This window comes from Hippopotamus amphibius, chromosome 2 (assembly GCF_030028045.1).
Source record: "Hippopotamus amphibius kiboko isolate mHipAmp2 chromosome 2, mHipAmp2.hap2, whole genome shotgun sequence".
Classification (NCBI taxonomy): Eukaryota; Metazoa; Chordata; class Mammalia; order Artiodactyla; family Hippopotamidae; genus Hippopotamus; species Hippopotamus amphibius.
The window spans coordinates 192,469,277-192,494,222 of NC_080187.1; the positions used below are offsets into that span (position 1 = coordinate 192,469,277).

The 24,946-nt window shown below is 40.2% G+C and overlaps 1 protein-coding gene across 1 annotated transcript in view; it reads right to left on the reverse strand.

The window, feature by feature from the left end:
- Positions 1 to 1,848: 1,848 nt before the first annotated feature.
- ATP8B4 (ATPase phospholipid transporting 8B4 (putative)) overlaps positions 1,849 to 24,946 on the reverse strand; it is a 234,626-nt gene continuing 211,528 nt past the window's right edge. Inside the window, exons 24-28 of the mRNA XM_057724273.1 lie at positions 22,412 to 22,495; positions 13,650 to 13,895; positions 8,636 to 8,778; positions 5,718 to 5,844; positions 1,849 to 4,049 (exon numbers count right to left, since the gene is read on the reverse strand). Of these exons, the coding sequence (XP_057580256.1) occupies positions 3,768 to 4,049; positions 5,718 to 5,844; positions 8,636 to 8,778; positions 13,650 to 13,895; positions 22,412 to 22,495 (882 nt within the window). The 3' untranslated portion in view covers positions 1,849 to 3,767. The remainder of the gene's footprint in view (positions 4,050 to 5,717; positions 5,845 to 8,635; positions 8,779 to 13,649; positions 13,896 to 22,411; positions 22,496 to 24,946) is intronic.

Below are 24,946 nucleotides of genomic sequence, written 5' to 3' on the forward strand. Positions count from 1 at the left end.
TGGGAGCATCCCTGTGTAGACTGTAATATCTTTGGTGAGAGGGTTGGTTTTGATATAGACACCAGCCACATCTTTCCTTAGGGTGTGCTGGCTGTTTTCCCCTTGATAGGGAGTGTCACTGAAGTTGGGTCTAAAGTCTGTGCAGGATGTAAGGTAGGACTTCCTCTCTGCTCTGTGGCTGTCACCATTCTGCCAGGGGTGAGGTCTGGTCCCCAATAGTTAGAGTGAAAGCCCTGATGCTTGGGCTCAATCAGGCTCCATTTCCCCTGAGTGCATGCCCCTCCCCAAAGGCTGTGATTGCTAAAGCAAGTGATGCCTGTGCACTCACAGAGGATCAATGTGCTGCCTGTGTGGGCCTCTGCAGCTCCACTGGGATGCAACCCAAGGTCATATCCCTTCCCCTGTTCGTCCTAGATCTAATGCAAGGTTGTGGTGTGGAGTGTCCAGGCCAGAGCATTTGCTACTTTAGGGCTGGGATCGGGGCTTTGTGGCTGCAGGAATTGAGGTGATTGAACTGCTGCCAGAGATCTGGGCTGCCTCTGTGGCAGACATCTCCCAGGACCTGTCTATCCCAGATCCAGTGTTAAGCTGCAGTGTGGAGTGGGTGGAGCTGGAACACTCACTGGGCTGCGAGACTGTGGCATGCTCCTGCAGTGGCACCCAAGCACATGCTGTCAATGACCAACACTGCCCTAACTGAATCACACCCCAGATCCCAGTCTGTCTCTGTGTAGCTATACCAAGTCTTTTCCCAGGGCTGGTTGGGCCAGATCTCAGGCCAAGCTATGATGTGGAGTGAATGGTACTGGGGTGTTTGCCCCATTCAGATTGGGGAGTGCAGCAAGGTGGCAGCTGCCAGTACAATTCTCTCTGCCATGATTGTTGGTGAGACAGCATGTGCACACTCCTTGGAGTAGAATCTGGACTTCTCCAGCCCATCTATCTGTCCCAGCAGTTCTCCCAGTAGCCAACAGGACTTGTCTCTTTTGTGCTGTTCCCCAGGACTAGGACATCTAGATTGTGGCTCATCTTGCTCACTTCCCCAGGCAAGGGTCCACTGATGTGGAACTTCTTTTCCTTTCAGATTCCACTCAGGGGTGGGAGTCCCAACCCTATGCTTTTTTTCTGTCCTACCTTGTTATATGGAGGTATTTCTTGCAGCTTTGGTTGTATAGGAGTTCTGCTAGTTTCCAATTAGTTTTCCTTGAGAATTGTCCCATATGTAGATTTTTTTTTTTTTTTTTTGATGTGTTTGTATGGGGAGGTGAGCTCCACGTCCTCCTATTCCACCATCTTGATCCCTCCTCTGGGAAACACAATTTGTAATTGCCTATAAGAACTCAAAACTTCGACAGAGACTTTAAAAACACATAGTTATCAACTTTAGTCCTAAATATAGAACTTTTTGTTTCCAAATAATCTGATAATGTTTATATAAAATTAAATTTTACTATTCCCCAGTGCCTCACCATCACCCCTCAGGCTTTTCTATCTTCAGGTTCAAAATAATCCCTGGCACTTGAATGACCTTGCAATGCATGTGTGAGTTTATTTGGATCTCATGGGGCCAAATGTGTTTCTCTCACAGCTATGCACATTTTCTGTTTATAAACAGCATTATTTAATTTGAACTGAATTTGCTAACGTGGGCCATTCCTAATCTTTCCCATTCCTTAATCATAGGTCAAATTGGTTCATTTTATTCTTGACTCTGATCCCAAGAATGATGTACATTTTCCTTAGGCATGTAAAGGAGAGAAAAAAAATCGGTTGATCAATGTAACAAAAACTCTTCCCAATGAGTTTCCAATAAAGAGACTAAACATCAAACACCAATAGTGCCAAAATATTTACCGAAAGTTTTCAAATCTTTCAAAAATGGTACAAAAGGCAAGAAAACACAGTGAAACTAATGACAAATTAGACACTGAAAACTAACATCTGGATAAGTCTACACAGACTATAGGAGAGCAGGTGATATCTATGAGCATTTACTATGATTAAAGCACTGTATTAGGCTCTTTTATACATATCTCATCTGATCCCATTCAGGAAGTTATCCCAGACTTGGAAATTAAGGCCAAAAATAAGAAAAAGGATAGTGTGATCCATTAATATCATGCTATCCCATTATCCATCAAGCCCACCCAAGGGCCATTTGACTATCTTGGGAAATATAACTTTGACTAATAATTCAATAAGGACCAGATTAAGGATTCTGTAAAGTTGGAGGCTGATTTGTAGAAAATTGATAAGGCATGATGGTGATTTATTTTTGTTTTCTGATAGAGAAATTTACCTCCAAGGTTATAGTTATTATATAAAGATACCTCCAAGGTTATTTCCCTTTAGGATACTAACCAGTTTTAGATCTTACTTTGCAACCCCATTTCATCAATGCCTTTCCCACTGATTACTTAAATTCCAGTTCTTAACATTTGCTCTTTTTAAACTGCTCTGTTATTCTGCTTATGAGTTAAATGGCACTTAACTCATCATCTATTCACATGAGAATTATGTTTTCAATGATTTAAGAATTTGTGCTCTGACAATCTTCAAACAGCCGTGAGGTAGGTAGTACATCCTCATTTTACAGAGGAAGAAATGGAGTCTCAGAGGAAGTACATTACTTGCCCAAGCTTACAGAGGTAAGAAGTGATAGAACTGGAGTTTGAACACAAATATGCTTGAATTTTTTTACAGATACTATACTGGTGACTCACATATGGACTCAAATTTGGACTGGAACATCTCCAAAAACTCAACCTCATATGTTTGAATTATAAATATGACAGCTGAATATCAAAACCAACTAACTCTGAATGACCTAAACCTGCATATTTCAATAGTAATTAAAGAGAATGTTTATTAATTTGGTTTCAAATCTGAACTTTTTAAAATTTGAAATGCTGGAAGTATTTGCACATACATTACATGGAATATTATCATCAAAATGTGAAATTCCAGTGCTTTGCTGAATCCATTAATAGTTCTGGATGATGCAGCACAAATAACTGCTTAAATTGTTATAAAAGTCATTGAAAAGTATTTACAATATTTCTAGAGTCTCTATTTGACATTTTATGAACTTGTCCCTGAGAATTTTTTGAATAAATTTAACCAAATTATCACCCTATTCCACTGTAAAGACGTTCAGTATACTTTGTCTTTAGACTAGTAGAAACATGTGGAATACCAGCATGTTATTCTGCTCTTCAGGCATGAAGGTAATTTGTTGTCCTGGCTGAACACACAGGTAGAGATCAAGACTGGAGAGTGACAAGCTGCTGTAAGTCTGAAAGCACCTTAGTGTACAATGTGTACCTTTTATCTTAAAAGTGTATCTTGGGAATGGCTGATCTCACATAAAAGTGTTAATCTGTCACAAGGATGCTTTTCAGCTGGGATATATACCTTGTGAATGCACCCTTTTATCCACCTGAAGATCCATTCTCTGTACACACAGATTTACAAGTGTTTCTCCATAAGTAAGATTCTAAAGTACAGATCTATTGGTGTCTAAGCTGATAAAAACCTGTGCTGGTATTGTGAAGGTTCTGTCCACCAATTAATGAATTAGGGACCTCTGGCCTGGTTTTCAGTAGAGCACATCTCTATTGGATGGCACTGGCCACTGTCTGCCACAGATTTAGGTTAAGTGAGGTCATCTGCCCCACCCCTAGCCCCTGATCTTAAACTCTGGAGCCAGCTGATCTCAGCTCCAGCCAAAGTGAAAAGATAACTGTGTGGTTCAAATTCATCTTGACTCACAGTTTCACTGTTTTATCCTGGCTAAAGCTGCTCACTGTGTCTGTGGTTTTCTTACATAAATTTTCAATCCAGCTAGTGCTATTATATAGTGTCTTTTCCAACCCTGATGTTGGGGGTGGATTTTTAGCTCGCATATTTTTTCCAGATGTGATAAGCTCTCCATAGCCCTCTTGGTGAGCAAAAGCATAGCCAGATCTTCTCGAGCTTGATCTCCGAGTCTGAGGCTTTCGGCTATGTAGGGGTCTTGCCTTCTTTTGAGCTTTCTGCCACTGGCGTATCTGGAGACAAAGGAAACCCAGAGTAAGATGAAACATTTAAATCATAGACTCCAAGCAGCAGGCCACCTGATGAAGTGAAAGCCTTTAACATAAAAACAACATCAGTGATAACCAAGTACACAACTTCACCACAAAATCAAGTTTTTCACCTAAAAGCCAAGAAATTTTCTACCCAAAAGATTACACTGGATACTGGTCAGTTTTTATTTTTACTGAGAGACTATTAAGCAAACAAGAAGCTTTAAGACAAATTTCATTATTATCTCCATTTCATGCATCCATCTTAAATGAACAGGAACATACTTTTGTACAGAAAGATTTTCTAACATGTACCACCCAAACACAGTCAGTATAACAATTTACAGCCCCATTTCCCCCAAATAAGCCTTTCCTCTCTCTTTTTGAGGTTCTTGGGATCCAATAGTCATTCGTAACTGGACTAAGAGAAAATTTAGAAAATGAGAGTCAGAACATTTCAAACTCTTGTGGTTAAGTCAAAGTACCCCGAGAGTTTCAGGGATTTGGTTTCTTTGGGGTATTTTTCTGGTCTTTTGATGAGCTCAACATTGTTTGGATGGGTTTCTAGCATTTCTTTCATTTTCCTGTAATGCTGAGGAGAAAAAGATGCAAGGTTTGGTGTTCAGTACCTTGTTCTTTAGGTCAGCTGAACAATTGCTTGGATTCTGACTTTTATGTCAGGAGAAAGTCATTAAGCAGAAAATCATGCTGTGTATAAACACAGGAAGAAATGAGCATCATCTTCCTTCAGCTCATCCATCATTTTCTGAGTTTACATCAGAATGAGCTCACGGAACCAAAGGGAAAGGGCAAACCTAAGAAGGGAATCCATGAATCATTTCAGAAGGAATCTCTTGGTACTTTGGCCCCAGAATGTGAAGGATTTCACGAGAAGGGAATTTCCACCTCAGTTCTTCTTAGCATCATCAGCCTGGTCCCTCATGCCATCAGTATTTCCCCCTTCTCATGACATGGCTACAAATATGTCTCCTCTTTCTCCTCTTCTCTTTTATCTGGGTCCCAACCTAACCTGACAGTGTGTTGCTTATACTCTTCCTTCCAAGAAATATTGAAAAATGTCCTGTTATTCCCTTGACTTAGGTATTTCTAGAATCTATTCTTTCTGTTTCTTCTAACTTTATATTTTCCAATCCAGCTATCATGGTGCTGTTCCCTTTCTTAATCTGTTCAGAAAGTAACCTCTCCCCCCATGTTTAACAATCTACCACTAAATTTCTACAGAAATTTAGAGCCCCTTCACCTCATACCTTGTTTGTCTCTCTTACTGTACCCTTTACTTTCCCCAAGCCAATAGCCTTCCCTCTAGCTTGCCTTTGCCTTAGAGCAAATGTCCAAAATGCTGGCAGCAAGCTTGTTTTTAAGAGTCAACTTTTAAAAATATCCAATTTAACTTGTAACTTATGACTCCCCACCCACATTTAGCATAGACAGTTATCTTCATTGACACTCCCAGGGCTCATACATTCAGATGTGGACAGTTCCAGCTACTGTGATGTGATGCTGTGCACCTGTAGGTGTTTGCTGATGAGAAGTTCATTAGCTCTTCTCTGGACTTCTAAATCAGGCAGAGGACATGATTCCAAGAGCAAAGAACCGCCCCTTCAAGTACCCATCAGCACTGCAACATACCCGATCACTCAGGGTTGGGAATAAATCCACCTTCAAAAATCTGAATGCCACCACAGGCATAACTGAAGCCACTGTCGTTAAGAGAATAACAAGCCAGATGCACTTCTGGGTCAAAGAATGTCGTGCACTTCCTATTATTAAAGAAAAACAAACATTGCAGTTATAAATAGGATTGAATTATTGAATTAATTGGTTCTTTGTCTATTCCCATAAGGTCTTTTTTGAAAGGGACTTTTGGACTACCTAGAGAAAACCACTGGGTATCTTCCCCAGTATATTGTATGCTCAGTGGTGATGAGAAGGCAAGAATGATAATATCACCCTTGGGAACTGCTTCAGGGCCTGATCACTTGGAGACTGCCAGCGAGAGCCAAGCATTCTCTGATCCAGGCTCAGTCCAGTTTCACTCATGAAGCCGAATTCTCTCATCCAGCCTCAAAATCCCTCATCTACAAAGCAGCCATTATTTTTAAAGGCACATTTACCCTTACGGAGTCAAACAAAACTATCATATCAAAACTACACAATATATGTTCTGGATGCAGGTACAGTCGCAAATACTGGTCTTCTTAACCGGCTATGTCATAAAAGGTGAGCTGTATCTACTACAGGGTCAACCTTTTAAATTCAGGCAACAGCCCCAGAGAACCTGCTTCAAAGGGACTTACTGATCTCTCTAGTGTTCAGTCAGTTATGAAGTACTCAAGGTTCCAAGGAGATCAGAGATGTTCCTGGGTTTGCAGAAAGAGCATTTTCCACACTGGGAAACCACTGATTCAGCCATACAGTATTCTAGTTCAATAGAGTGGTGAAACTCACTTCCAAGCCTGGAGCCAGTTTTCTTATTTTATATTCACACCTCATATACTGGGATATTTGTTTAAACAAAGCAATAAATGTCAGTAAGGCAGTCAGACAAATTATACAGAAGATGTCAACCCTACTTAAATTACCAAAATGAACTGTTGTTCCTGTTGGTTTTCTAGGCACATGATGCCTCCAATTATCCAGATTCCCCCTCCCAGTGCTACAGTTAACACTATTTTAATGGGCTTTGGATGTGAGACTTGGCTACTTAGTGGAATGTCTGCATTTTCTATCTTAGAAGGGATAGACTCTGCCTACCAAAGAGCACTTGATTCCAGTTGCCTGGGCAGAAACAAACTTGACTCAATAGATTAAATGTCTCTTTGAGCTCCTTGAAGCTCAATACCCCCAGGGATGGCTGGAAAAACAAGCATCACTTTAAAACCACACTCCTGCTTGCTGTTGGCTACTAAGGAAAAAAATTTGCTTAAACCTCAATGTTGATCTAACTTTTGAAAAGTCTCATTGGAGCCCAGTAATTAATTCCTGGAATGGCATGTGCTTTGCTGGAGAGAGTGGTCCCCACACAAACTACTTTCTCCAATTGAGGCATTCCAGTCTCATTATGCGTGCTTGAATACTGTCTTAGGACTAGAAGTCTTCTGGTCAATGCACTGAACTTTCAGATTTGGTAACCAAAAAGAAAAGAAAAAGTAGTTTAAATATCTCTTTTTTTCCCTAATATGCTTATTCTTATTCACAACCATCATGTTTATACATGGTTAGAATCTTTTGGTAAATAAAGGATTAACATTACATATTAATAGTGGTACAATTTAAAGATTTCCATGTACACACAGAGCAAGGCAAAAATTGAATACAATACTCTTAAGCGTATCCATGCATTTAAATGGAATTACAATTTCAGGAGCCTTTGGAAACATATAACCCTATAGTTGCTCTTATTTTGCTTTCTACATGAATCCGTCTTCTAAGAATTATTTTTCTAGAACGGATTTCCCAACTAGTGTATGCAAATCTCAGTCCTAATTGAACTCAAGAAGGTTATCTCTGTGTATCTCTCTTTTCCAGTTTGCTGGGATGAACTCAGCAACATCCCTGTTCCCAACTTATCTCACACACACCAGAGATTTCAAAACGTCTTAAAAAGTCTATTAATAGCCCCACTATGTAAAGCTCAGTGGCCCTTGCTGGGAATCATTTTGAAATGTGGACTGCAATAATAGTATACTCCAAAGATAGACCAGATATATAGTCTTTGTAGAATCATGGAATCTCAGGGGTTTAAGGAATTTGAGGAGGTCTTTTGCTACCCGTCTGCTGTTCAAATCACTTGCAACATCCCCAACCAGTAATCCAGACACATTTGCTTTAATCATCACCGTGGTTAACATTTTCCAAAAATGTATCATGTACCAGGCTACATGCTACGCCTTTTATATGCATTATCTCATTCAACCCTCACAAATTTCCTATAAAAATAAACTATTAATATCCCCAAGTTTAGAACTGAAGACATAAAGGCATGAAAAGGGAAAGAAACTTGCTCAAGGTCACACATAAGTGGCAGAGATGACGCTTGAACACTGACTGTCTAACTACACAGCCTACTCTTTGTGCCACTTATGGACTAATGTCCAGCAATTTTTAAAAGGCTCTAAATTATACATTTCTTTTCTAAATGCAAATAAGTTCCACAGGTGAACTTTGGCAGAAATGTTGGTGATAATGTGACATAAAAGGGAAAGGCTAGCATTTCTTTCTCTTCCCTCTATCATACATGAACCTCACAGGTTTTCAGGTATCCCTGATCTACATGTGCTGTGCCTCTTACCTGCAAAGGGACAGTCTACTGCATCTGGGCTGTTAGGAACCTGTAAGCAGCTATCTCAGTGATTCTGCCTCTAGTAGGGGCAGCAGAACCTAATCTTTTGGAGCTTACTTCAAGCCTGTAAGCCCTTAGATGTCTGGCTCAATCAATTTCTAGAGACAAAATTATTGGTCATCCCTAGTCCCATCAAAAAATAATAAATTACAAAGACAAATAAATGACAACTTGACATTAGGCCCCAGCAAATAGTAGGACTCACTTACCAACAAATGGAAACTGGTTTGGGAAGATGCCAAAGAGGCCATTACTGTGCATTGTAAATAAAATGGAGAAATAAGTGGCAATGCTGCCCCAGATGAAGACATGATTAATGACAGTCCAGTAACTGGTATCCAAGGCTATCTGTAAATAAAGTCAAATGCAAAGGGGAGATTGTTGAAGATTAAAAGTACATCAGTTTACTGAGTAATGTTTCCTCAGAACTGTTCTGTGAAAAGACAGTTGCACATGTCTAGTTACCAGCCAGCCACAGGCCCTACCACATTCTGTACAACACAGGGATCTGATTTGACATTTCTGGTAGACAACTGACTTTAGGACTTATATTTGCAAGCCATTATATCTAGCAAGGTTGAATCAAAATCAGGAAATAAAATGTTAAACTTCTTTTAAATGAGAAATAAGAAAGCAGAATGGTTTGTAATTTCAAGGCTAATTTCCAAATTGCTCTCACAATTTTTCTATTAGAAAACTATTTTTCAGAGTGAGCAAGTGTAACATTTTAAAATCTATGCATAGATTTTCATATGACAATTTTGACACAGGTCATTTGACACAGATCAATATTCTAATTCATTTTGGTCATGATTTCTCTTAAATTAGTCAAATAATAACAAAGAAAAATCCTTAATCCCAATTTTGGCATAAAATTCAGAAGCCGGGGTTCATAGTGATCTGGGAACATGCTCATAAGCCCTTCTCCCTTCCAATAACTTCATGACAGCACAGCTGAAAAAGAGTGACCTGCAATGGGGGAACCAGGAAGCCACTGATGAATATGAACACTTAACTTCCCAGAGAAAAAAAAAGTAGGTTCTAGCATCATTATTTGTACATTGGAGGTACCAAATGGTCCAAGGGAAGGTTTGTGTTTCTAGCTGAGTCTGATGCAAGATTTCTTGTCTGCCTACATAGTAAATAGATCCCTCTCTGCACATGGAGACATACTTCCTCTTCCCACATGAAGTTTACTGTCCTTTAAAATGATGCCCCATAAAAAGAATGCTGGCAGCCTTGATGAAAGTGCAGAGGTGCTGAAGGGACAGCCTTTACTTTCCTCAAGAGGCCTGCGAACAGAGAGCCCTGCCTTCCATGCCTCAGCAAAGAGATGCTGGCTTTCCAGTTCATCTGTCAAGACATTAGGCCAAAATCTCCAGCTCTATCTTTCACCACCTGTCAGTTCATCACCATTAAGAGACACCAATAGCCTGATTTGTGTGGGTATGAGTAGGCAAAGAGAAATCACAACCAATTTAAGAGGACTCAATTGAAAAAAAAATAAGAACAGGTGGCTCCTATTGAGGCAGAACTAATGGAAAAGACAGACAAGCACTACAACAACAAGAAAGTAATGAAAACTCTTAAGGAGATGCAATTAGATCACAAAAAAAATCTGGAAGAAAAAAAGCATTATTTCTGAATTTGAAAATTCACAAGAGAAACCAAATAAGAGTAGTCACTGATGAGAACTGAATTAATATTCTGGAAAAAAACAAATGGAAATAATATAACAGGGAAAAATCTTGAAAAAATGGGAACCATGTGCATAAAGATGAGAGACATGGATGGCAAATCCACAGATGTCAGATCCATGGGCCCAATATACGAAATAATGACACTGTAGAAAGAGAAAAAGAAGTACCAAAGAAACGACAGGGAAAACAGCTCTGTGATAAACAGCAAAGATTTTCAGACTGGGAGGGTACTTTAAATTCTAGGCAAATCAGTGAAAGAAGTCATTCTGGTCACATTTGTGAAGTCCAAGGATAAAGAACATAAGCTTCTAGACAGAGAAAGTAGTATTTACAAAGGAAAGAGAATCAACCTACTGAAACTGGGATGTAGTGGAATGTCATTTACAGAGTTCCTAAAGAAAAACGCTCTGATTCAAGAATCATATGCTCATCCAATATATCATTTAAATGTAAAGATAAAGAAAGATTTGAACTCAAAAGTATAACATCTATGTACTCCTGCAAAAATTACTCAAGCTTAGAGAGGAAAGGATGTTAATGCCACTCTCAAAAGGAGCTTATTCACAAAATTCCTGAAACTTATTCTGTGTATTAAGGACAGCAGTTTCTGATTGAAGCCATGATTTCATAATGGATGCCTTAGCTATGTCATTGCTTCCAAGTCACTCCATTATTTCCTCCTCTGCTACAGAACTGAACACAGGGGAACGAGGCATGGACAGTTCACAAAGCATCAATATGCTTTATTTAGTTGTGAAACAGACAAATAGAACTCCTCTTTGAGTGGACAAATCTGGTTCTGATTTTGGATGCTATGTGTTTGAATTTTGAAATTCCAAGATGTCGAGTATTAGATGGCTTTGGTATGAACTTAATGATACTCAGTTTGATGGACCAAGGAATGGCAGAGATGTCATTTAAAAGCAGTATGTTTACATTTGATTCATTCAATCTATTAAATTTTTATTGAATCATGAAGAGAAAGTCTAGGGTTCAATGAGATCTTTCATTGGATATAAGAGCCTAAGATTTGTAAAAGAGATTGTTTACAGGATAGAAAAAGGACTGACCAAAGGCAATTCAAACTCTATAAAAATTAAGCCCTTGATTTATACTGTCTCCTTAAACACACACACACACACACACACACACACACACACACACACACCCCAAAGACAACAGAGGCCACATTGTTTGCTGTATTCATCCAGAGGTACAGATTTTAATGGATTGGAAAGCTTTTGTGAACTCTAACTCAATATCTAATGGTATTGTCCACCATTTTCATTAAAAAAGAAATAGAAACCAACTCAAGATGCCCAATGAAGATAAAAAATGGATCATCAAAAATCATTCCTACCATCACATTGGAGTGTGAATTGGTGCAGCCACTATGGAAAACAGTATGGAGGTTCCTCAAAAAACTAAAAATAGAGTTGCCATATGATCCAGTAATCCCACTCCTGGGCATGTATCTAGACAAAACTGTAATTCGAAAAGATACATGTACCCCAGTGTTCATAGCAGCACTGTTTACAATAGCCAAGACATGGAAGCAAGTGTCCATCAACACTAAGTGTCCACTGACAGACAAATGGGTAAAGAAGATGTGGTGTATATATGTGTGTGTATACACACACACACACACACACACACAATGGAATACTACTCAGCCATTAAAAAGAATGAAATAATGCCACTTGTAGCAACATGGATGGACCTAGAGATTATCATGCTAAGCGGAGTAAGGCAGAAAGAGAAAGAAAAATGCCTCATGATATCACTACATGTCAAATCTAAAATATGACACAAATGAACAAATTTATGAAACAGACTCACAGACGTAGAGATCAGGCTTGTGGTTGCCAAGGAGGAGAGGGGTTGGGAGAGGGATAGATTAGGAGTTTGGGATTAGCAGATGCAAACTACAGTAAGTCCCCTACATATGAACCTTAAGTTGCTAACTTCAAAGGTGCAAATGTGCGTTCACATGTCCAATCACGTAAGTTAGTTCATGTGTCTGGCAAACACTGTCACATGCGTGTATACTCTACAAGTGGCTGTTTTTGTGTACTTTACTGTACACTACTACAGTACCTTTATTTCAAGCTAGATCTGCAAGAAGATGACTTCGTTAAACTCCTTGCTGTGTAACACGAGGAGCTTACTAATGAAGACCTGATGGAACTGGAGGCCCAGAGAAAGAACAAAGAGAGACGAGAGGAAGAAGAAGTAACTGAAAAACAGAAAAGATTCATGACACAGGAAATGGCAAGGAGATTTTCTTTACTTGAGGAGGCACTGTTAGTTTTTGAGGCATAGGACCCGAACATAGAATGGTACACAAAGGTTGCAACAGCCAGCCATTCAGAACGTAATCCAGTGCTACCATGTCATCTATGATGAGAAAAAAAGAGCTACTTCCCAGACATCACTGGATCGCTTTTTCAAGAGGGTAGATAGAATTGAATCCAGCAAGGAACCCGAAACCTGTGCCGTCAACGTCAGGCGTGAGTGAAGTTGCAGTTTGCCCTCCGTCTCCTATCACTGACAATCCTTCTGCTCTACCACCTCCCACCTCCTCTCCCTCCTAAATCAGTAACTCTTCTTGCCCGTTCACCCAATGCCAGCCCCTGTATGCCGGCTGGTGTCCTGTACTACTGTACTCTTCTAGGTACTGTACCGTAAGATTAAAAATGCCTTATTTTTTGTGTTTGTTTTTAAACCTATTACAGTACTGTGCTATATAGCCAATTGTGTTAGTTGGGTACCTAGGCTAACTTTGTTGGACTTACAAACAAACGGGACTTACGAATGTGCTCGCGGAATGGAACTTTTGTATATAGGAGACTTACTGTATTATATGCAGAATGGATAAAGAACAAGGTCCTACTATACAGCACAGGAAACTATGTTCAACATCCTGTGATAAACCATAATGGAAAAGAATATGAAAAAGAATATATATATGTATAAGTGAATTATTTTGCTGTACCCATGAAATACAGCATTGTAAATCAACCATAGTTCAATAAAATAAATTTTTTAAAAATCACTCCTACCAGAAAAACTTCTATGAATTTGAGATTCAGTTGTGCCACATACATAACATTGAACCTCTTGGTAATTACACAGAAATGTACTGCAAGTAAACATTATATCTCACTTTAAAACCTGGAAGTTACTAAGTCTTATAGAGATCATGGAAAGTTTCTGTTATCATTGGAAAATTTTTCTTCCAAAAAGAAAACACAAGGAGGAAGTAGTAGTATAATCATTTCTCTTTACGTACAATGCTCAGTTCCAAGAGGTGACTGATTCATTGTGAGGTTTCTACTAACATGGAGGTTACAGACACCCAATGTTAATCTCCTACATCTGGAAATTTATGTTAAAACTTCCTGTTTTAATCTCAAAATGCAAGGTTAAAAAGAAAATGCCAGTATTCCTTTAAAATTACTGTCAACAAATGAAACAGAATTTTAAAAGGTGTAAAGCCCTCAAGGTAAGTAAGGTTACCTGTACACTGACCACAATGACCAAAGACGTGGCCATGGTCACTGCAAAAGACTGATAGTCTGCAACGTGCTGTCCATCTTCTCCAGCTGCGTTGTAAAAGGCCCCATACGGAATGAAGAAAAGCGCTAATGAGGTGTAGATTCCATGTGCCACGCAGATGAAAAATTTATGCTTGTTAAAAAGCAGATTCAGCTGCCCAGGTTTGTAGAGCTGAGGACAATCCATGCTATTCTGGTCATTAACATCCTGTCAACAGAGGGTTACTTCAGTGGAAGAGGCTTGAGGAGAATTTAGAGAGGCCCCGAATTTCCTATTTCCAGAAACAGCACACACATGTCTAAGCATGCCCTAATATGCACTAGTCATTATTTTGTTTTCATTTCCACAGTAACCCAAAGGATAATAAAATGATCCCTATTTTATATAGGAGGAACTTGAGTCTCCAAGAGAGACCCATGAGAGGCCACACGGGCTCTTATGGCAGAACCAGAACTTGATTGCATGCAGATATTGATATTTGGCTTCAAATTGAATCTTCTTTCCTATACTCCCCTGCAGCTTCATTCATGCTCCCAGAATTCTAGTACATCTTGTGCAGCCAGTGAACCCAGGGGTTAATTGCCAAGGCAGTGAGTGGTAGTCACCAGGGGATGTCGGCAGAGAGCTGCAGAGTCAGGGTGAGCAGGAGAAAGGGAACAGGGAAAGGGGGAACTGAATGTGGGATTCCAGGTGGAAGGGAGCTGAGCCTGAAGAGGTGAGTGTTCTACCCACGGGTAGTTACCAGGTGTTCAGGACAAAGAATTTGGGCAGAATGAGAAGGCATCATGTTTGAGCCCAACAGAAACTAAAGCTGTGCTTCTCAAACTTAATGGGCACACTGATAACCTGGGGTACAGGTTATAATTCAATAGTATGGGGTGGGGCCTGAGACTGCATTTCCAACAAGCTGCAAAGCAATGCTGATGACCACCCTGTGAGCACCACAGCCAAACACCACAACCGAAAAGTATGGCAAGGACTGATCACGGGCAACATCACAGGACCAGGGGTAAAGCCAAGAAGCCAAAGAGGGAGCCACATAGGCACCAACTCGGGGAGCAAACCAAGAGCTTCCTGCTTGTGTTCCCGTGAAGAACACTGACATGGTCTCCTTGGGAAGTCCTATTTTGAGATGCTAGTGGGTGCTTCTTTCCCCAGTCCAGTGACTGATAAGGTTATATACACAGGCTTCGAAGCCGGACAGTCCTGAGTTCAAACCCCAGCTCTGCTGCTTAGCAGGTGTGTAGTCTTAGACCTGTCACGTAACCTAAGCCTCAGTTCCCTCATCTCTGGAAGTACAAATGACAGCATCTCCCTCACAGGATCATGGTCATGATGAAATGGGTATGTATTCGGCAGAGTTCTTACCACAGTTCTTGTAATTATCAAACAGATGCTTCTATAAATAATAAAATAACGATGACAGTAATAATAACTATAGTGACAGTGTTGCAGTCTCAGAGTCACGTGGCCTAGTGCTAGGTTGAGTTCTGTCGCTTATTGGCCATGTGACTTTAGAAAAGTGACCTGAACTTCTGAGTTTTGGTTTCCTCCTTATAAAAAGAGCAGACCCATAGACGGTCACTGAGGCCTTCCGGCATCCCACGATCTGGAGATCAGTTTAAGGGCCAGAGTTGACAAAGCAGGAAAGGATAGTGGTAGACACTCAATTTGATGGCAGTAAGGGGCCTTATTATATATACAGTTGACCCTTGAACAACATGGGTTTGAAGTGAGTGGGTTCACCCACACATAGAATTTTTCAACAGAAACGAACTATATGATCTGCTGTTGGTTGAAACTGCAGATGCAGAACCATGCATGTGGAGGGCCCACTGCACAGTTACAGGAGGAATTTTGACTGAGTTGGGGTAGGGGCCAAGGTGAGGGGGACCCCTAACCCTTGTCTTGTTTCAAGGATCAACTGTATATTTTTTCTTTATATCTCTTAGCCCTTAGGTTGTTTCCATATCTTATTTATTACAAATAATGCTGCAATGAACACAGGAGTGCATATATCTTTTCAAATTAGTGTTTTTGCTTTCTTCGCATAAGTACCCAGAAGTGGAATTGCTAGATCACTTGGTAGTTCTATTTTTAATTTGCTGAGGAACTTCCACACTGTTTTCCATTCTGTTCAGAATTTCTACTTAATCATAATTCAGTCTTGGTAGGATGCATGTTTCTAGTAATTTATCCATTTCTTTAAGTTGTCCAGTTTGTTGCTGTATAACTGTTCATATCAGTCTCTCATGATCCTTGTATTTCTGTGGTCAGTTGTAATAGCTCCTCTTTTATTTCTGATTTTATTTCTTTGAGTCCTCTCTCTTCTTTGTGAGTCTACCTAGAGGTTTGTCAATTTTGTTTATATTTTCAAGGATAAATCTTTTAGTTTCATTGATCTTCTCTATTGTTTTCTCAGTCTCTGTTTCATTTATTTCTGTGCTAATCTTTGTTGCTTTCTTCTTTCTACTAACTTTGGGCTTTGTTTGTTCTTTTTCTAGTTCCTCGAGGTATAAAGGTAGGTTGTTTACCTGAGATTTTTCTTGTTTCTTGAGGTAGGCATTTATTACTATGAACTTCCCTCCTAGAACTGCTTTTACTCTATCCCACAAATTTTAGTATGTTATATTTCCATTTTAATTTATCTCAAGATTTTTTTAATTTCCCTTTTGATTTCTTCTTTGACCCATTGGTGTTAAGTAGCACATTTCTTAATCTCCACATATATCTGAATTTTCCAGTTTTCTTCATGTAATTAATTTCTAGTTTTATACCATTGCGGTAAGAAAAGATGGTTGATATGATTTCAATCTCTTAAATTTATTAAGACTTTTTTGTGGCTTAACATATGATCTGTCCTTTAAAATGTTCCATGTGCACTTGAGAAGAATTTACATTTTTGTTGCTTTCAGGTACATCTGGTCTAACATGTCATTTAAGGCCAAGGTTTCCTTATTGATTTTCTGCCTGAATGATCTATCCATTGATCTAAATGAGGTATTAAAGTCCCTACTATTATTGTACTGCTGTCTATTTCTCCTTTTAGGTCTGTTAATATTTGTTTTATATACTTAGGTGCTCCTATGTCAAGTGCATAAATATTTACAAATGTTATATTCTGTTGTTGAATTGATTCCTGTATCATTATGTAATGATACTTTGTCTCTTATTAGCCTTTGTTTTAAAGTCTATTTAGTCTTATATAAGTATAGCCACTCCAGCTTTCTTTTGGTTTCCATTTGCATGGAATATCTTTTTCCATCCCTTCACTTTCCATTTCTGTGTGTCTGCATCTAAAGTGAGTCTCTTGTGGGCAGGATATAGATGGATCTTGGTTTGTTTTTGGTTTGTTTTTTTAATAGCTTTTTAAAAAATATTTATTTATTTATTGGCTGTGCTGGGTCTTTGTTGCTGCGCATGGGGCTTTCTCTAGTTGCAGCGAGCAGGGACTGCTCTTCTTTGTGGTGTGCAGGCTTCTCATTGCAGTGGCTTCTCTTGTTGTGGAGCATGGGCTCTAGGTGCACGGGCTTCAGTTGTTGTGACACATGGGCTTAGTAGTTGTGGCTCATGGGCTCTAGAGCCCAGGCTCAGTAGTTGTGGCACACAGGGGCTTAATTGCTCTGTGGCATGTGGGATCTTCCTGGACCAGGGATCGAACCCATGACCCCTGCATTGGTAGGTGGATTCTTAACCACTGCACCACCAGGAAAGTCCCTGTTTTTTGTTTTTTAATCCTTTCGACCACTCCATGTGTTTTGATTAAAGAATTTAGTCCATTTATGTTTAAAGTAATTATTGATAGGTATGTACTTATTGCCATTTTGTTAATTGTTTTCTGGCTGTTTTTGTAATTCCTTTCTGTTCCTTTCTTCTTCTCTTGCTCTCTTTCTTTGTGGTTTGATGACTTTCTTTAGTGATAGGCTTATATTTCTTTATCTTTTGTGTAATAACTGTAGGTTTTTCTTTGTGATTATATGATGCTTACAAATAATAACATATCTATAACAGCCTATTTAAGTTGATAACTAAAGTTTGATTCCATTCTAAAGCTCAACATTTTTACTTTCCCTCCCCATTTTATGTTTCTGACATCACATTTTACATCTTTTTATCTTATGTATTACTTAACTATTGTAATCATAGTTTTCTTTACTAGATTTGTCTTTTAATAGTGATACTAGCTTTATAAGTGATTAAACCACTACCTTTACTATATATAGTTGACCCTTGAACAACACCTCACACAGTCAAAAATCTGCTGACTTTATGGTCAGCCCTCTACATTCATGGTTCCATATCCATGGATTTAACCAACTGTGGACTGTGTACCCATATAGTTCAAAACCATGTTGTTCAAGGGTCAACTATATTTACCTTCTAAGTGAGATTTATTCCTTCACATGCTTTCTTGTTACTAATTAGCACCCTTCTTTTCAGATTAAAGAAGCCCCTTTAACATTTCTCATAAAACTGGCTTAGTAGTGATGAACTCCTCTATTTTTTGCTTGTCTGAAAAAACTCTATCTCCTTCAATTCTGAATGATAACCTTTCCAGGTAGAATATTCTTGGTTGAAAGCTCTACCTTTCAACTTTGAATATATCATGTCACTCCCTTTTGGCCTGCAAACTTTCTGCTGAAAAAAATCTGCCGATAGTCTTAACATGGGTTGCCTTGTATGTAATGTTATTTTTTTCTTGTTGCTTTTAATATTATTTCTTTGTCTTTAACTTTTGAAAGTTTAATTACAATGTGTTTTTCTGTGGGTCTCGTTGGGGTCATCTTATTTGGAACTCTCTGAGCTTCCTGGGTCTGGATGTCTGTTTCCTTCCCAGGTTGGGGAATTTTTCAGTCATTATTTCTACAAATAACAATTTTTGCCCCTTTCTCTCTCTCTCTTCTCCTTTTGAGACCTATATAATGTGAATGTTAGTCTATTTGATGTTGTCCTATAAGTTCCTTAAGCTATCTTCACTTATTTTCATCCTTTTCTCTTTTTGCTGCTCTGATTGGTTGAGTTCCTATCTTCAAGTTGACTGATCCTTTCTAATGTTTCATCTAGTCTGCTGTTGAATCCCTGTAGTGTATTAATCAGTTCAGCTATTGTATTCTTCAGCTCCGTGACTTCTGTTTGGTATTTTCTTATATTTTTCATCTTTTTGTTGAAGTTCCCATTGTGTTCATCCATTCTTCTCCCCGATTCAGTGAGCATTTTAAAGATCATTGCTTTAAACTCTTAATTAGGTAAATTCTTTTCATTTCATTAAGGCTTTTTCTAGGTTTTATCTTATTCTTTCATTTGGAAAATATTCCTCTGCATCTTCACTTTGTTTGCTTCTCTGTGTTTGTTTCTATACAGCTGGTGAAACAACCACTTCTCTCTGTCTCCAAGGAATGGCCTCATGTAGGAGGTAAGCCTTATTGTTCAACCCTGCCCCAGCTCTTTGTTGTCTCTCAAACCTTCATGCTTATTCAAACAGCCTATTATATTTTTAATAGCTCTCAGTAGTTGAGAATGTGCCAAGACCTGTCAGTGTCCCTTTGGGTCAGATCTCAGCACCTAGATTCAGGCTGATTGGAATCTAGACCCTCAAGCAGCAGTTTTTAAAAGCAGGCAAATATATACCTGTGTGACTGTAAGCATAAGCCTCACTGGCCATCAGAGCCAGGCAATCTAAGGGTGTCCCCTATGCAGCAGTCACAAAAGTCAGGGCTCCAGATGAATGCATAAGCTCTTTTCTGGGAGATAGTAGAAAGCTGGAGCAAGGCAGAGGGAGCATACCAAGATGACATCCACAGCTTACATTCCTTGAGAGCAGCTTTGTAAGCCACTAGGAGTGTGAAACCTGCCCCTCAGACTGAAGCTCCAGGACAAATGAAGAGGTCCCTTTTCCAGAAAGACTGGGGGCATGTTTCAGTCTGCTGTCTGTGCAGTACCCTGGGGGTGGTAGCCTGCCAAGAACCAACTCTTCATTTGCTACAGTACCATGGGACCCAGGAGTACAAGCCCCCAGCCACAAGACCCAAGTGATCAAGTGATTGTACCTGGGCAGCAGGTACAATCTCCAGGAGACACTGGAGCTCTAGAGTGTGGCAGAGGGAGAGCATGAAGATACTGCCTGCCCTCTGAAGTCTCTGGAAAGGATGCTAGCCCCTAGATGCATGTTTAATTAGAAGGCTGCCTCTCAGGCCTCAGCTGTAATGATTAGCTAATAAGCCTCCTGCACAGAAAGAATGAGCTCCTGAGTCTGTTACCTCTTGCTCTGCCCTGGGAGGGGTGGTAGATATTTAAGAACTCTTTCTCCACTGGTTACAATTCTGTAGACCCACGACTGTAAGCCCCACTGGCCACCAGAGCCAGATGATGTAGAAGTGTTCCCTGGTAGCAGCCATAAAAATCAGGACACCAGATAGGAGTATGAGCTCCTTTCTGGGTAATACTGATTACTATAGGCCCATAAAACCAGGAATGCAAGTTCCCCTGGCCTCCAGAGCCGGACAGTCAAGAGGCGTCCCCTGGGTGGCAGCCACAAAAATAGGGGCACCAGACACATGTAACAGATCACTTTCAGGAGATACTGGTGCTCTGGGGTATGGCAAAGGGTGAGTGCAAGGATGGAGCCCACCATTCTCTGTCTCTGGAGTGCATTCCAGCGGGCTTCTAGATGTGTGTGTTAAATAAGATGTCTGCCCCCAGGCTGATGCTTTGCTTTTTTAAAAAATTTTATTTATTTGTTTGTTTTTGCTGCATTGGATCTTTTTTGCTGTGCGCAGGCTTTCTCTAGTTGCAGGGAGCGGAGGCTACTCTTCTTTGTGGTGCACGGGCTTCTCATTGCAGTGACTTCTCTTGTTGCGGAGCATGGGCTCTAGGCGTGCAGGCTTCAGTAGTTGAGGCACGTGGGCTCAGTAGTTGTGGCGCATGGGCTTAGTTGCTCCACAGCACGTGGGATCTTCCTGGACCAGAGATTGAACCCAGATCCCCTGCATTGGCAGGCGGATTCTTAACCACTGCGCCACCAGGGAAGCCCCCTGATGCTTTAATATAAGTTGGTGAGCCTCCATCACTACACATGATCTGCTGCCTCTGAGCGGGGCCCGGGAGCGAGTGCGTCTGAGCACACAGGTCCATTCAGAGCCATTTTTTAGACTGCTTCAGTCTTGTGGGTCTTGGGACATGAGCCCCATTGGTTTTGGGAGGTTCATCTCTCAGGAGCAGGTCTTAAAAGTTAAGGTGCCCAATGTGGGGTACACACCCCTCACTCCTAAGGGAGATGCTGCAGGCTTTGAGCTTTCTCCCTGCTGAGGATTGCCATGCTCAGGGTTGGGGGTGGGGTTTATGGTGAGATTGTGTCTCAGTCTCTCCACCTGGCTTCCAGGTGGTTTTCTTCACACTTGCCCAATGTGTAGCCTTCACTCAGCCAGCCTTAGTGTATTTTAAAATTTTTCCTTAAGTAGCTGTAGACTCAGTGTGTCATTAGGAAGAGGATCTTCCTACGTCACCATCTTGAGTTCTCCCCTTACATTTCTTTTCCAAATTGCACAATAACCATCTTTTCCCAGAAACTGCTTTATTTTTAATATTTTACTCCACATTCTGGGCAGCTACAAAGCACCAAGAAAAGGAACACTTGTAAACATGGGCACTTGGAAATGAATGCATTCAATCCTTTACATCCAAGGTCTTCAAGAGTTCATTACTTTTCGTAGAATCTCACAAAATACATTGTTCACAAACTGCCCTTTTTACATACAAGAACTGAGGTTTACAAGTGACTACGAAGCCTCAGAATGGGTGAGTAGAGTGAGCTCATAATGTTAAGATTTATGTTTTGCAATAGATGGCTTTGGGCCAGAAAATGAGGCCTAGCAAATGGATCTAACAACAGCCTGGAGGAAATCTGGTCTCTTTAAAAATACTTCAAAAAAAAATTTTTTTTTTTAACAATACACTCTAACTCTGCCATGGAAACTCCTCTGGCTAGCCTTTCACTTCCCCATAGGCAGCCCGACTTTGCCCCCTTCCAGGAAGTACCCTCCAAGGCTCTGAGTGTGCCAAGGATCTACCCTTTTATTATTGATTCCCTCCCTTCCCTCTCCTCAAGCATGGGGAGCTAAACCAAAGAAAACTGCGCCCTTTCTCTCTCCATGGCTGTGGGGCTCCGTGTCTTCCCCTCCCCCTGGCAGGGTGCTCCTCTGGCCTGGAGTTCCTGTTCTGGGCAGCAGGACAGTGTCACCACAGACACTCACTCTCTGCACTCCAACCCAGCTCCATGATTTTCTAGGCACCACGGCATGGTTCTCTGCACGCTCAGAGGCTAACACAGTATTTCCTGGTGTGTGAACCACAGGTACTAGTTCTGAGGCATACTGATCAGTTCTACATGAAAAATAAATAAGTAAACATGCAGTCCTATGAGTTTGGGAAATGCTGGGCCACAATGAAATTAAAGAGACTATTTCTTGCAGGACATCTCAGAGCCTTTAGACAAATAATGTAGGGTGTGAATCGTTAAGAGGATAGTAATCAAGCTCTGATCAGAGGATCTTTGGGGGGAGGTGGGGGATCTGGAAGGTTTTTGATCCATGCAATACCTATACCTATTAAAACAACTGTATTCCCAGGACTCTTTGCATGATTTGTGTCTTCTACTTAGAAGCTAAAAGCAACTAAAAGGCATCCACAGAGCAAAATAAGTTATAAAGGCAGAGAAAAACACATACCTGGTCAAAAATCCCCATGGCTAAAACAGGCAGTGACGTGTAGACAATGTTAAAAAGGGTAATGAACCACTGGTCATAGATGGTCTGAAAAGAAGTTAACACAACAGTGAGAAACATCATCCACGGATGTGAGAATATTCACTTTTAAACTCTTGGACTAACTATCTCAATTTGCTGAGGTGGATGGGAGTTCAGTGTTACAGTCAGACAGACATGAGTTCTCCCTAGGCTCTGTCTCTTATCAGCTCCACTGCCTTCGTGGGATACTAGATCTTTCTAAACTTCAGTTTCTTCATCTCTAAAATGAAGTCATATTCTCCTTGCAGAGTTGCAGTGGGGGTAGATGAAAGGGCATCATACATGTAAAACACTTAACACAATGCTGGACATACACAAGGCCCTAGCCCCTGTGGCAGGTTGTTTCATTCTTTAGGTTTCCAGGGGCTTATAAGTCCAATTACCTGATTTAAGTGATAAGCAAAGGATCCACGAACATCTTCAGAGGGAGATACAGAAATGAACCTGTAAGCTCCATCCTGTGTTCAAACGGAGAACTTGTTCTTGGGAGTGGTTTAAAGCAAAGTGGGCATGGAGCTATCTGCTTGCTTGCTCTACTGGGTATAAACAAGTAAGACAAGGAAAATATCCCCTCACACCTATAGAGAGCACTTCATTGCATGAGCCACCCTAAAAGTCAATGAGGCATGTGAAACAGTCATTATATCTCCATTGTATTAATAAGCACACAGAGAAACAGAATGTAATAAGTGTTATAGAGCTTAACACAGGCAAAGGCAGAAATGGAAACCTAGGTCTCCAGCTCCTAACCAGTGGCTGTTCTACCACTCTATCATTCACTCGTTCATTCAATATTAAGAAACGCTATGTGCCAGGTACCAGGTTCTAGGCAATGGTAATTGAACATGATACAATCAGATAAAATATGAAATTTGCATTGTAAGTGGTATCAGGAAACAGACAATAAACAAGATTTTATACAATAACAAGATTTTATACAACTGTATGTATATACATACATACAGTTGGTGAGTGAATGAGTGAGTGAGAAGATAAATACTAGGGTGGAAGAAGGGATAGGAAATATAGAAGTGTTGTAATTGTGATAAAGTGATGGAGAAGGTCTCACTAAGAGTAATTTGAGAAAAAGTCTGAAGGAACTAAAGGATCTAAATATGCAGCTTACTGGGACAGGAACATTTCACATGGCAAGTAGATCACATGAAAAAAATCCCTGAGGCAAGAAAGCATCTGGTATGTTCAGAGGACAACAAGACAGTCCATTTGGCTGGAGCAGAGTGACCTACAGGGAGTATAATGGATGTCAAAGGAATAAAGAGGAGGATCCTATGGAGGTAACCATGGCTTGTTCCCTAAGTAAAATGAGAAGATGTTAGAGGATTTTGAGCAAAGGAACATCCAATCTGATCTGTATTTTAACCTGATCACTCTGGATGCTGTGCTGAGAATAGACCTAAAGAGGGCAATTGTGGAAGCTGGGAAACCAATTAGAAGGCTACTGCAGTGTCCAGATGAAAGATGAAGGTGGCTGGATCAGACGATCAGCAGGGAGAAGTGCTGGATTTTGAATATATTCTGAAGCACATTTTCTTAGAGAAATTCTGAAAGCAATGAGGACTCTTAAATGCAAATGTTCCAGACAGAGATGCTAAAGGTAGGTTCTACATAGTTATATAGATAAGGCAATCCTTTAAATCATGTCGTGTACATGCAGATTATATTGAAGAAAAAAATATTTTAGTGTCTTTATTGCTAAATCTGGATCTGGACTATTCTATGTCTTAGCATTATTGTTTATTCTTGAGATGGGTGTATATTTGTTCAAGGAAAGGGGAAGTGCAGGCCAGTCTTCAAAGGCCAAATCTCAATCTGGACTGTCTTGTTGAAGCTCCACAGGTGGTTTTATTCAGCACTGAATAAACCAGACGCTGTGAAAAATGCTGATTATTGTATTCTGAACAAGGTTAGCCCTATGGTAAGAAGTAAGGAGCATGGACATTCCCACTGTCAATCATCTCAAGGAGAGTTCATTCTTAGGGTGAAAAAAAAAAAAGAAAGAAAAGAAAAAGAGAGAGTGAGAACAGAAAAGAGAAAAGGAGGAGTGGGATAGATTAGGGAAGGAAGGAACTTATTTTACTCTCTGTATCTCAGAGAGTTAAGGCCTGGAGTTGACATAGGAAAGACCTACTCAATGTCATTCTCTTTGAGGGTAGGCCAAAGACAAGGCAGGAAAGTTGAATTCAACCACCAATAAACAGTTGAGACAGGATTTAGGCAAAGTGGCCACATTGGTGACTACCATCAAGAGGCCTATGCTTGTGACTCAGCATAATCATTTCTATTGATAGTGACCAGTTTTTAAGTTCCCTGAATGATAGTTCCCTCTTATTATTCTTTGAGGCCTGTTAAGCTCTGTTCTTTGGGTCTGAACTCTGCTGTGAGGATTTGAAAGGGGGACCTATGTCCAGTGATGTGCTAAGTGTTTAACTAGGTGAA